Consider the following 13,474-nt stretch of genomic DNA (forward strand, 5'->3'; position numbering starts at 1 on the left):
AATTTGATTTGCACATCATATGAACACAGAAATCGTAAAGAATTGTATACAACATTCAATTACAAAAATATAAGATCAATGAAAAAATATATATATCTGAAAAAAAAACATTCCTGGATGACGGTGGTTCCTGGTGGCATGTTCTCAGCCAAGAAGGCCTTGTAAGGGTTGGCCTCGAACACCGGCACGTTGTCATTCACATCCTGGACCTGGATGCTGACCGACACCAGCGAGGCCACGTCGGTCCCGTTGTGGTTGCCTTGAGCAATAACATCTATCTGATACCACTTGGTCTTCTCGTGGTCAATACTCTTCTGGACGAGTAGAGTACCACTCTCTTTATCCAGAGCAAACACCCTGTCTCTGTTACTCTCCACTGTGTTGCCATTGACCAGGCTGTAGATGACTGGCATGTCGGAGTCGGCCTTGATCGTCCCGATCTCTGTTCCCATGGAGATGTCCTCGGCTGCGGAGAAGGTGTAGAGCGGCTCGGAGAACTTCGGAAGAGGGACCTCAGGTGGGACTACTTTCACCTGCACCGGAACCGTGGAGTTGAAGAATGGTAATCCGCTGTCCCGAGCCTTGACTTTGAAGTTGAATATCTTGTTCTCTTGACCTATCAGACTCTCTTTGACGCTGACAATGCCAGTGAAGGGGTTGATCTCAATGATGTCCTCAGTCACTTCCTCTGCTTCGTCCACAGTGTAGGTGACGTCAGCATTTTTGCCATCGTCTGCGTCGTACGCCACTATCTGAATCACGGGAGAGCCTTTGTTTACAGTAGACTGGATTGACACCTGGTACTCTGTAGCTTTGAACTGAGGGGCATTATCATTCTCATCTGTCAGGATAATCTTCACAGTGCAGAACGCTACTTTCCCTCCGCCATCTTTAGCCATCACCTTGATGGCGATCACTCTTTGGGATGGGTTCTCTCTATCTAAAGGTTGAGATGTTACGATCTGTCCATTCTTGTCTATGGAGAATTTGTCATCTGCCAGTTTGTTGATGATGGTGTAGTCCACGCTGCCGTAAGGTCCATCGTCAGGGTCTATGGCGGCCAGGCGAATCACACGTGTTCCAGCCTCAGCGTTCTCAGCTAGTTCCGCCTCGTAGATGTTTTTGTTGAAATAGGGACTGTGTTTATTAGTGTTCATCATATCAATGTTCACAGGGGCTGTGTTCTGGAAAACTCCATCTGACACAGCCACGGTGAGGTTGTAGAATGGGTCCACATTTCTCTTGCAGACGTTAGAAAAGGAGATAATGCCGGAGGATTCGTTGATGGCGAAGTATCTTCCCTCATTACCTGAGAGGATCTTATACTGTAGATTGTTCAAGTCTCTGGTGTCGGGGTCCGAAGCTTGGATTTTTATGACGATGTGGCCACATTTGGCCATTTCATCCAGTGTTGCCTGATAATGGGTCTTGGAAAAGTTTGGAGGGTTATCGTTGACATCGGTTACGTTAACAGTGACATAGGCATCGCTGCTCAACGGGTTCGTGCCATTATCTATGGCTTTGATCTTTAACTGGAAGTGTTTAGTCTTCTCATAGTCCAACACCTGTGTCGTAACAATTAGACCACTCTGGGGGTCTATTTTAAAGAAGTCTGTTTCATTTTCCCCCGTCCCCATAATATGGAAGGTTACGTCTTTATTTCTGCCTGAGTCTCTATCTGTGGCTGATATCTGTAATACAGACGTGCCTATGGGTAATCCTTCAGGTATATCCACTGTGTCCGTCAGCTTGGAGAAGACAGGAGCGTTATCGTTAACATCTTCAACCTCTATTTCGACAGCGGCCTCTGAAAAGGAGCCTGTCACAGAGTCAGTGGCTCGTACCGTCAATAGATGCATTGTCTGGCTCTCATAGTCCAATAAATCAGTGACACTCAACACCCCTGTTTTAAAATCTATGTGAAAGTTTTTGGAGGCATTCTCCTCTTCCAGATTGTAAATAAGCCGATATCCCTCTGGGTTTCTTGCTTGTACATGCAAGATGGTGGTGAAGGGAGATATGTTTTCAGGGACTTTTAGAGGATAGAGCAAAGTCTGAAAAATGGGGTTGGTGCGATTTCTCACCGTGATACTCAGTTCTGCTGAAGTGGTCAAACTGGGCGAGCCCTCGTCTGTGGCCAGGACAGTCAAGGTATATTTATTAGTAGCTTCAAAGTCTATAGGCCGCTGAAGGGACACGTCACCAACATAAGGGTCTATCCTAAAGAGATCAAAATCCTCCTCCAACAAGTACATAATAGAACCATTTTCTCCAAGATCACTGTCGGACGCCATCACTTGAAAGATTACATCTCCTGGGTCTATGTCTTCAGAGATCATCATGGAGTGAGGCAGGTTCAAGAACCTTGGTGGATTATCATTGACGTCAACTATGTAAACGTTGACGTGGGTTATTGCCCTGCGAGGGGGACTCCTCATGTCTCTCACCTCCACCACTATGTCATAGACATCCTGCTCCTCTCTGTCGAAGGGGACGCCGGTGGTCTCAAGCACCCCTGATGTCGGGACTATAGAAAACCGTCCCATTGGGTTCAATACAGAGTAAATCAGAGGCTCGTTCAAGTAGCTACCTGATGCTCTCAAAACAACTAACATGTTGACCGACATCGTATTCTCCACACTGGTGGCTGCATACAATCCCTGCTCAAATTGAAAAGGGCCGCCTGCTGTTATGTTGGTGACGTTTACCTTAACTGTAGCAAGGTCTTTGTACAGGCCGTCAGAGGCTTTGACCAGCAGCTGGTAAAAGGATTTAAACTCTGAAACATTGTTTACAGAGATAGCACCAGTGGAAGGATGAATGAGAAAAGCATTGTGAAGATTGCCCTCTGTGATGCTGTACGAGACAGCTGAATCTGCATCTTGTGCCATGACTCGTACAACCTCCATCTCTCTGACGGGAGGGAAGATGATGGACAACTCGTACACCGGCCTAGAGAATTTTGGGGAACAGTCATTGAAATCCAGGACACGGATGGTGACTCTGGCTGGCTCTGCTGCGTACAGCGACGGTTCCCCTGAGTCCCGTACCTGAATGCTGAAGTGAAACTCAGGTGTTTCTTCAAAGTCCACCTCAGATATCACAGAGAGTGTACCCATGCTGGGATCTATCTTGAAGACTTTCATGGCTTCCGGCTCCAGGATTTGGAAGACTAGGAGAGAGTTAGAGTCCCTGTCAGCATCAGAGGCTCGTATCACCAGAGGTGTGTTGGTCTCCCCCATCACCATGCTGTTTATGTGAGCAGACTCACTAATCTGGCCATGGAATTTCTCCTGGAGGAACACCGGCAGGTTATCATTCTCATCTATCACATAGACGTAAACAACCGTATCTGACGAGGCTCCTGCCGAGGTGCTAGCACGCACTTTGAGTTTGTAAGAGAAACATCTCTCGAAGTTGAGGCTTGCTTGGACAGAGAGAACTCCGGACTCTGCATTGATGTGGAACGTTCTGTTAGGGTCTCCATCTTTGATGCTGTAGTGGACTGCGGATGGGCTGGCTGCTGAGACAGTGATCACGGGAGTTCCCAGAGGACTGGCTTCACTGACTTCTGAGAAGAACTCATCAGAGGGGAACCTGGGAGAGAGAAGAGAGAATGTTTTTTATTAACATTTAGAAAAGCAGTATATAATATCAACAGTACCTGAAGTTGAATTATTTGATGTAATTTACAAATTAAAGCATTTAAGAATGATCAAACAACATAATACTAGTTTATATACATATTAACCTGGGAGGGGTTCTGTCTGAGAGCAGGACGGTGATGGAGACAGAACAGAGATCGCTGTGCTGGGGAAAACCCTGGTCTGTGGCCTTCACTGTCAGATCAAACTGCTCCTGGGGTAGGCTGTCCAGAGGTTTGGCGATAGTGATACTCCCCAGCTCGCCATCAATGTCAAAGGTGTTGTCCACATTCCCTGGAAAGATGAATCAAAGACCAAATCAACAAATATTGTTGAATGTTTGAAATTGTCAACCCATTTGCCTATATGTGAACAGTGGCATAACTGCCTTGTTCAGAGGCAAAAGTACAGATTTTTACCTTGTCAGCTCTGAGATTTGATCTATCAACCTTTCGGTTACTGGCCCAATGCTCTAACCACTAGGCTACCTACCACCCCCAGAATGTGAGTGATATATCAAGTTAAAAACGTTCTCAAATATATAATATACTTATCCTGTAGCGCTCTTATAAAGAATGCTAAAAATAGATAATCATATTTGAAGATTTTTCACAATTCAAATCTATCATAATCTACCCCTCATAATCTCTGATCTGTGTTGTACCTGAGTGAAGGGAATAGATAATCTGAGCGTTGCTCCCCGTGTCCTTATCCACAGCCTTGACACGCAGCACCTCTGTTCCAGCCGCAGCCAGATTGGTGATAGTTCCCTCATAGCCGGCCGCCAGGAAGGCAGGAGAGTGGTCGTTGCAGTCCTCCACATAAACCACTGCCTTCACAAAGTTTCTTTTCACTGGGATCTCCTGATCTCGAACCTACGGAGTAAAATGAGATGGTGAGAGCGGGACAGTATAGGGACATTAACTTAATCAAAATCAAATTCCTAGATAACCAGCTAAAATGATTTCTATAATCAGACAGAGATGACTTTGCTTTGTGAAACTGTTATGATAGATACGCTGTACTTTAGATCCTCCATGTTTTCAAATGGTAAGGGAGATGACTAAAAAACATCAACAACATTACCATCACAATGAGGGTGTGCACAGAAAGCTTCTCACGGTCCAGCTGCTCAGTCATGACCAGAACACCACTCTTATGGTCCAGATGGAAGATCTTCAGGCTGTCTGGATGGACGCTGCTGTGGAGCGAGTAGATGAGTTTGCTGTTTCTGTCTCGGTCCTGAGCAGAGATGTGGAGGATGTCCTTCCATGGAGAGGTGTCTTCCGGTACACTGACCTCGTAGATGGACTTCATGAACATGGGTCGATGCTCGTTCATGTCCAGCACACGGATATATGCCTAGGAGACAGACAGACAGACAGACAGACAGACAGACAGACAGACAGACAGACAGACAGACAGACAGACAGACAGACAGACAGACAGGAAGAGAAACTTAATCTAAAGTTTTACGATAACTACTGATTTACGATGTATTTCATATGTGTATCACCTGTGTGGTTGCGACCTGATGCCCGTCTGTAACCTGTACAGTCAGATTATAGTTGGACTTCTTCCCTGCATCCAGAGGCCTGGCGATCACGATGCTGCCTGTGTTCCTCTCAATGTCAAAGTCCTGCTCCTCATCGCCCCCTGGGGTAGAACAACACAATAGATAGGAGATGGTGGAAATAAATCAATATCATTCAATCATCCCATACAAGGACCGTTTCAAGTTTGACCGTTTGAAATTTGACAGTTGAAAGGCCTCAATAGAAGCCTGCCCAGAGTCCCTCAGGTTGTTTGGCTTCGTAAGTGTCTGTCACTGAGACTGGCACCAATGGCCTTATGGGAGGAGTGAGTGAAAGCCCATACGGCAGTTGTGACACACAGGTGTGTCATCCAGAACCATAATGACTTGGCCGTGGTTGGAGGATCATTCTTTCAACAGATGGACTTGTGGGCATTGGCAAGTCCACTGAAAACGGAGTTTGCCCAGTCAGGACAGGTGGAAAGACAAAAACAACAACATAACATCCCCAAAGCTACTGAGAGAGGTCAATACCTAATTTCACCCCTTCGAATCTTGTTGGCCATCGTCCTGCATGCGTGCTTGTGAATACAGAATATGAGCTAAAAGGGCCTCTCCCCTCACTGAATACGGACACAAACACAGGTACTGTTTTGCACCCGCATTACTCTCTGTGCATACTATGCCTCATTTACTGAGAGTAAATCAAAAACGATGTGCCGGTATGGGGCCAACGAACCACCGTCATCCTCACATGCTCAGCCATGTATGTATTAATGACAGAAAACAAGGTTGCAGCAAAGGGGTTGGCCCCCTGTGTCCAAGTGTCGCAGAATAAGTGTAACACAATTGTTTAAGGGGAAACGTTTGGCAGCGACACACTTTGAACAGACGTCGGGAACAGTAGGGGTAAAGCTCATGCTTGTTCAGCCAGATGGTGTTTATTAAGAAATAGATGCACCTTTTCAAGGCTCACATGACTCCATTTTAAACAAGCTTTCCCTTTTAAAACCACCGGTGGGGACTACATTTAAATACAACGTTAAAAAAAAATATCACATTATTGAATAATTAATCAAATGTTTAGATTTCTAGTTGTTGCTTTTGCCACAAGTGAAAAACAAAACGCAAGTTGGTGTTTATTGTCATGAGTCTTCCCACTGGACACAGACGTCAATTCAACGTCTATTCCACGTTGGTTGAACGTAATTTCATTGAAGTTATGTGGAAACAATGTTGATTCGAGCGATTTCCCCTTAGATAGGCCAGCTGCAAAGTTATAATTGGTTAGAGGTTAGAGGTTTGATGACTGTGAAGCTGCCTTTAGAACAACATTCATGATGAAAAACGCTAATCTGCGGGAAAACGAACATCAAATGTATTCCATACCCAGATTTAAAAAAATATTGAAAGAGACAAAGAAGAAATAGATTGTTTAAATATATATTGGTTGACCAGATGGAGGGTTGAACAGCAGCTGGCACAGTCGAAGAATAAGTCAAAAGGAAAAGCTGAAAACCTCAACACGTTAGAACTGCATTGGCTACTCAGCCATCAAACGCTTTTCCAAGGCGCCATGTTTGAGTTCATGCATGTCCCATCGCAAAGGCTTGCTTTCATTGGAATATTTTCACAAACATATCTCTGCAGCAGGAATTGTAATACTATAGTGTTACAGGATGTATCACCACCCGGCCGTGATTGGGAGTCCCGTAGGGTGGCGCACCATTGGCCCAACGTCGTCCGGGTTCGGCAGGGGTAGGATGTCATTGTAAATATGAATTTGTTCTTAACTGACTTGCCTAATTAAATAAAGGTTAAATAAAGGTTATATAAAGGTTAAATAAAGGTTAAATAAAGGTTATATAAAGGTTATATAAAGGTTAAATAAAGGTTATATAAAGGTTATATAAAGGTTATATAAAGGTTAAATAAAGGTGATATAAAGGTTATATAAAGGTTATATAAAGGTTAAATAAAGGTTATATAAAGGTTATATAAAGATTAAATAAAGGTTATATAAAGGTTCTATAAAGGTTATATAAAGGTTATATAAAGGTTAAATAAAGGTTATATAAAGGTTAAATAAAGGTTATATAAAGGTTATATAAAGATTAAATAAAGGTTAAATAAAGGTTATATAAAGGTTATATAAAGATTAAATAAAGGTTATATAAAGGTTCTATAAAGGTTTTGGTATCAATTGTTATCTTTCCCATGTTAATCCAAGTTCATTTAATTGTCAAAGAGCTGGATGAATACTTTAGCAAAGGGTCAGCAGCGTGTTCTGCCACGTGGCCACGTGAGGCAGATCATCCATCAGAGTTAGGCTCTACCTATCCTGTCGTGTCCTGGCCCTTCATCTGAGGAAATATGGCTGTGTTGTCCTCGTGCTGGGGTGTAGGGCAGACGCACACACACGCACGCACGCACGCACGCACGCACGCACGCACACACACACACACACACACACACACACACACACACACACACACACACACACACACACACACACACACACACACACACACACACACACACACACACACACACACACACACACACACACACACACACATTGAGCAACTGCCGCTAGCTGAGGTGTTATCTGCCACACCGAGACCAGGCCTGCTCTACTCTGTTCAACAGCAGGCTGACATGAACTCAATGTATTACCATCATAGTTTACACAGGGCATAGCAAAACACACAGAGCATAGCAAAACACACAGTGCACAGCAAAACACACAGTGCACAGCAAAACACACAGAGCACAGCAAAACACACAGAGCACAGCAAAACAAACAGAGCACAGCAAAACACACAGAGCACAAAACACACAGAGCACAGCAAAACACACAGAGCACAGCAAAACACACAGAGCACAGCAAAACACACAGAGCACAGCAAAACACACAGAGCACAAAACACACAGAGCACAGCAAAACACACAGAGCACAGCAAAACACACAGAGCACAGCAAAACACACAGAGCACAGCAAAACACACAGAGCACAGCAAAACACACAGAGCACAGCAAAACACACAGAGCACAGCAAAACACACAGTGCACAGCAAAACACACAGAGCACAGCAAAACACACAGAGCACAGCAAAACACACAGAGCACAGCAAAACACACAGAGCACAGCAAAACACACAGAGCACAGCAAAACACACAGAGCACAGCAAAACACACAGAGCACAGCAAAACACACAGTGCACAGCAAAACCCACAGAGCACAGCAAAACACACAGAGCACAGCAAAACACACAGTGCACAGAAAAACACACAGAGCACAGCAAAACACACAGTGCACAGCAAAACACACAGAGCACAGCAAAACACACAGAGCACAAAACACACAGAGCACAGCAAAACACACAGAGCACAGCAAAACACACAGAGCACAAAACACACAGAGCACAGCAAAACACACAGAGCACAGCAAAACACACAGAGCACCGCAAAACACGACTCCCATGCCACATTCTTCTCAATAATAATCTCCTTTCCTTCAATCCATTTACAATCTCATGACGGGTCAGGCTTTGTCTTGCCGTTAAGTACATGTTGACAGATCATCTTCATGTTGACTCATCCCATTTGGTCAGTGTAATAAAACAGCTAAGTTTACTCTAAGCCTTTATTGTGTCAAGTAATATAACTATTGCTATAACAACATCAAATTACACAAATCTGATCATATTTTAGTTTCTAGAAAATACGGTGTAATTCTATTCACTAAAAAAAACACTTCTCTACTTTTGCGTGGTCCATATCACCAACACACTGCACACAATACACAACACACAACACACAACACACAACACACTGCACACAACACACTGCACACAACACACAACACACAACACACTGCACACAACACACAACACACAATACACAACACACAACACACAACACACAACACACTGCACACAACACACTGCACACAACACACTGCACACAACACACAACACACTGCACACAATACACAACACACAACACACAACACACTGCACACAACACACAACACACAACACACAACACACACACACAACACACTGCACACAACACACAACACACTGCACACAATACACAACACACAACACACAACACACTGCACACAACACACTGCACACAATACACAACACACAACACACAACACACAACACACTGCACACAACACACAACACACTGCACACAACACACAACACACTGCACACAACACACAACACACTGCACACAATACACAACACACAACACACAACACACTGCACACAACACACTGCACACAACACACAACACACTGCACACAACACACTGCACACAACACACAACACACTGCACACAACACACAACACACTGCACACAACACACTGCACACAACACACAACACACAACACACAATACACAACACACAATACACAACACACAACACACAACACAAAACACACAACACACTGCACACAACACACTGCACACAACACACAACACACAACACACAATACACAACACACTGCACACAAAACACAACACACAACACACAATACACAACACACTGCACACAACACACAACACACAACACACTGCACACAACACACTGCACACAACACACAACACACTGCACACAACACAAAACACACTGCACACAACACACTGCACACAACACACAACACACTGCACACAACACACAACACACTGCACACAACACACAACACACAACACACAACACACAACACACTGCACACAACACACTGCACACAACACACTGCACACAACACACAACACACTGCACACAACACACTGCACACAACACACAACACACTGCACACAACACAACAACACACTGCACACAACACACTGCACACAACGCACTGCACACAACACACTGCATACAACACACAACATACTGCACACAACACACAACACACTGCACACAACACACAACACACAACATACTGCACACAACACACTGCACGCTGCACACAACACACTGCACACTGCACACTGCACACAACACACAGCACACTGCACACAACACACTGCACACAACACACTGCACACTGCACACAACACACTGCACACAACACACAACACGCTGCACACAACACACAACACACAACACACAACACGCTGCACACAACACACAACACACTGCACACAACACACAACACACAACACACAACACACAACATACTGCACACAACACACTGCACGCTGCACACAACACACTGCACACTGCACACAACACACTGCACACTGCACACAACACACAACACACTGCACACAACACACTGCACACAACATACTGCACACAACACACAACACACTGCACACAACACACAAACACACACAACACACAACACACTGCACACAACACACTGCACGCTGCACACTGCACACAACACACTGCACACAACACACAACACGCTGCACACAACACGCTGCACACAACACACAACACACAACACGCTACACACTGCACACAACACACAACACACTGCACGCTGCACACAACACACTGCACACAACACACTGCACGCTGCACACAACACACTGCACACAACACGCTGCACACAACACACAACACACTGCCCACAACACACAACACACACGCTGCACACAAAACGCTGCACACAACACACAACACACTGCACACAACACACTGCACACAACACACTGCACACAACACACAGCACACAACACACAACACACAACACACAACACACTGCACACAACACACAACACACTGCACACAACACACAACACACTGCACACAACACACTGCACACAACACACTGCACACAAAACACAACACACAACACACAACACACTGCACACAACACACTGCACACAACACACTGCACACAACACACAACACACTGCACACAACACACAACACACAACACACAACACACTGCACACAACACACTGCACACAATACACAACACACAACACACAACACACAACACACTGCACACAACACACTGCACACAACACACAACACACTGCACACAACACACAACACACTGCACACAATACACAACACACAACACACAACACACTGCACACAACACACTGCACACAACACACAACACACAACACACAATACACAACACACTGCACACAACACACAACACACTGCACACAACACACTGCACACAACACACAACACACTGCACACAACACAAAACACACTGCACACAACACACTGCACACAACACACAACACACTGCACACAACACACAACACACTGCACACAACACACAACACACAACACACTGCACACAACACACTGCACACAACACACTGCACACAACACACAACACACTGCACACAACACACAACACACTGCACACAACACAAAACACACAACACACAACACACTGCACACAACACTGCACACAACACACTGCACAACACACAACATACTGCACACAACACACAACATACTGCACACAACACACAACACACAACATACTGCACACAACACACTGCACGCTGCACACAACACACTGCACACTGCACACTGCACACAACACACAGCACACTGCACACAACACACAACACACAAACACTGCACACTGCACACAACACACTGCACACAACACACAACACACTGCACACAACACACAACACACTGCACACAACACACTGCACACAACACACAACACACTGCACACAACACAAAACACACACACAACACACAACATACTGCACACAACACACAACACACTGCACAACAACACACAACACACTGCACACAACACACAACACACACACTGCACGCTGCACACTGCACACAACACACTGCACACAACACACAACACACAACACACTGCACACAACACACACACACACTGCACACAACACACTGCACACAACACACAACACAACACGCTGCACACAACACACTGCACACACACACACACAACACACTGCACACAACACACAACACACTGCACACTGCACACAACACACTGCACACAACACACAACACACTGCACACAACACACAACACACAACACACAACACACTGCACACAACACACAACACACAACACACACACACACACTGCACACAACACACACACAACACACTGCACACAACACACACACAACACACTGCACACAACACACAACACACTGCACACAACACAACACACAACACACAACACACTGCACACAACACACTGCACACAACACACAACACACAACACACAACACACAACACACAACACACAACACACTGCACACAACACACTGCACACAACACACAACACACTGCACACACACAACACACAACACACAACACACTGCACACAACACACTGCACACAACACACAACACACAACACACAACACACAACACACTGCACACAACACACAACACACTGCACACAACACACAACACACTGCACACAACACACAACACACTGCACACTGCACACAACACACAACACACAACACACTGCACACAACACACTGCACACAACACACAACACACAACACACTGCACACAACACACTGCACACTGCACACAACACACTGCACACAACACACAACAAACTGCACACACAACACACAACACACAACACACAACACACTGCACACAAACACACAACAACACACTGCACACAACACACAACACACAACACAAAACACACAACATACTGCACACAACACACTGCACACAACACACAACACACTGCACACTGCACACAACACACTGCACACTGCACACAACACACAACACACTGCACACAACACACTGCACACATCATACAACACACACACACACACAACACACTGCACACAACACACAACACACTGCACACAACACACAACACACTGCACACAACACACTGCACGCAACACACTGCACACAACACACTGCACACAACACACAACACACTGCACACAACACACTGCACACAACACACAACACACTGCACACAACACACTGCACACAACACACTGCACGCTGCACACAACACACTGCACACAACACACTGCACACAACACACAACACACTGCACACAACACACAACACACAACACACTGCACACAACACACTGCACACAACACACAACACACTGCACACTGCACACAACACACTGCACACAACACACTGCACACAACACACTGCACACAACACAGAACACACTGCACACAACACACTGCACACAACACACAACACACTGCACACAACACACAACACACTGCACACAACACACAACACACAACATACTGCACACAACACACTGCACGCAACACACAACACACTGCACACAA

General features: G+C 45.3%; 1 protein-coding gene across 1 annotated transcript in view; it reads right to left on the minus strand.

Annotated features, from left to right (window-relative positions):
- Positions 1-13,474, minus strand: part of fat2 (FAT atypical cadherin 2) — an 83,599-nt gene that overhangs the window by 54,034 nt on the left and 16,091 nt on the right. Inside the window, exons 7-11 of the mRNA XM_065018347.1 lie at positions 5,161-5,300; positions 4,731-5,006; positions 4,309-4,519; positions 3,752-3,938; positions 121-3,597 (exon numbers count right to left, since the gene is read on the minus strand). Of these exons, the coding sequence (XP_064874419.1) occupies positions 121-3,597; positions 3,752-3,938; positions 4,309-4,519; positions 4,731-5,006; positions 5,161-5,300 (4,291 nt within the window). The remainder of the gene's footprint in view (positions 1-120; positions 3,598-3,751; positions 3,939-4,308; positions 4,520-4,730; positions 5,007-5,160; positions 5,301-13,474) is intronic.

Source organism: Oncorhynchus nerka, linkage group LG5 (assembly GCF_034236695.1).
Source record: "Oncorhynchus nerka isolate Pitt River linkage group LG5, Oner_Uvic_2.0, whole genome shotgun sequence".
NCBI classification, from domain to species: domain Eukaryota; kingdom Metazoa; phylum Chordata; class Actinopteri; order Salmoniformes; family Salmonidae; genus Oncorhynchus; species Oncorhynchus nerka.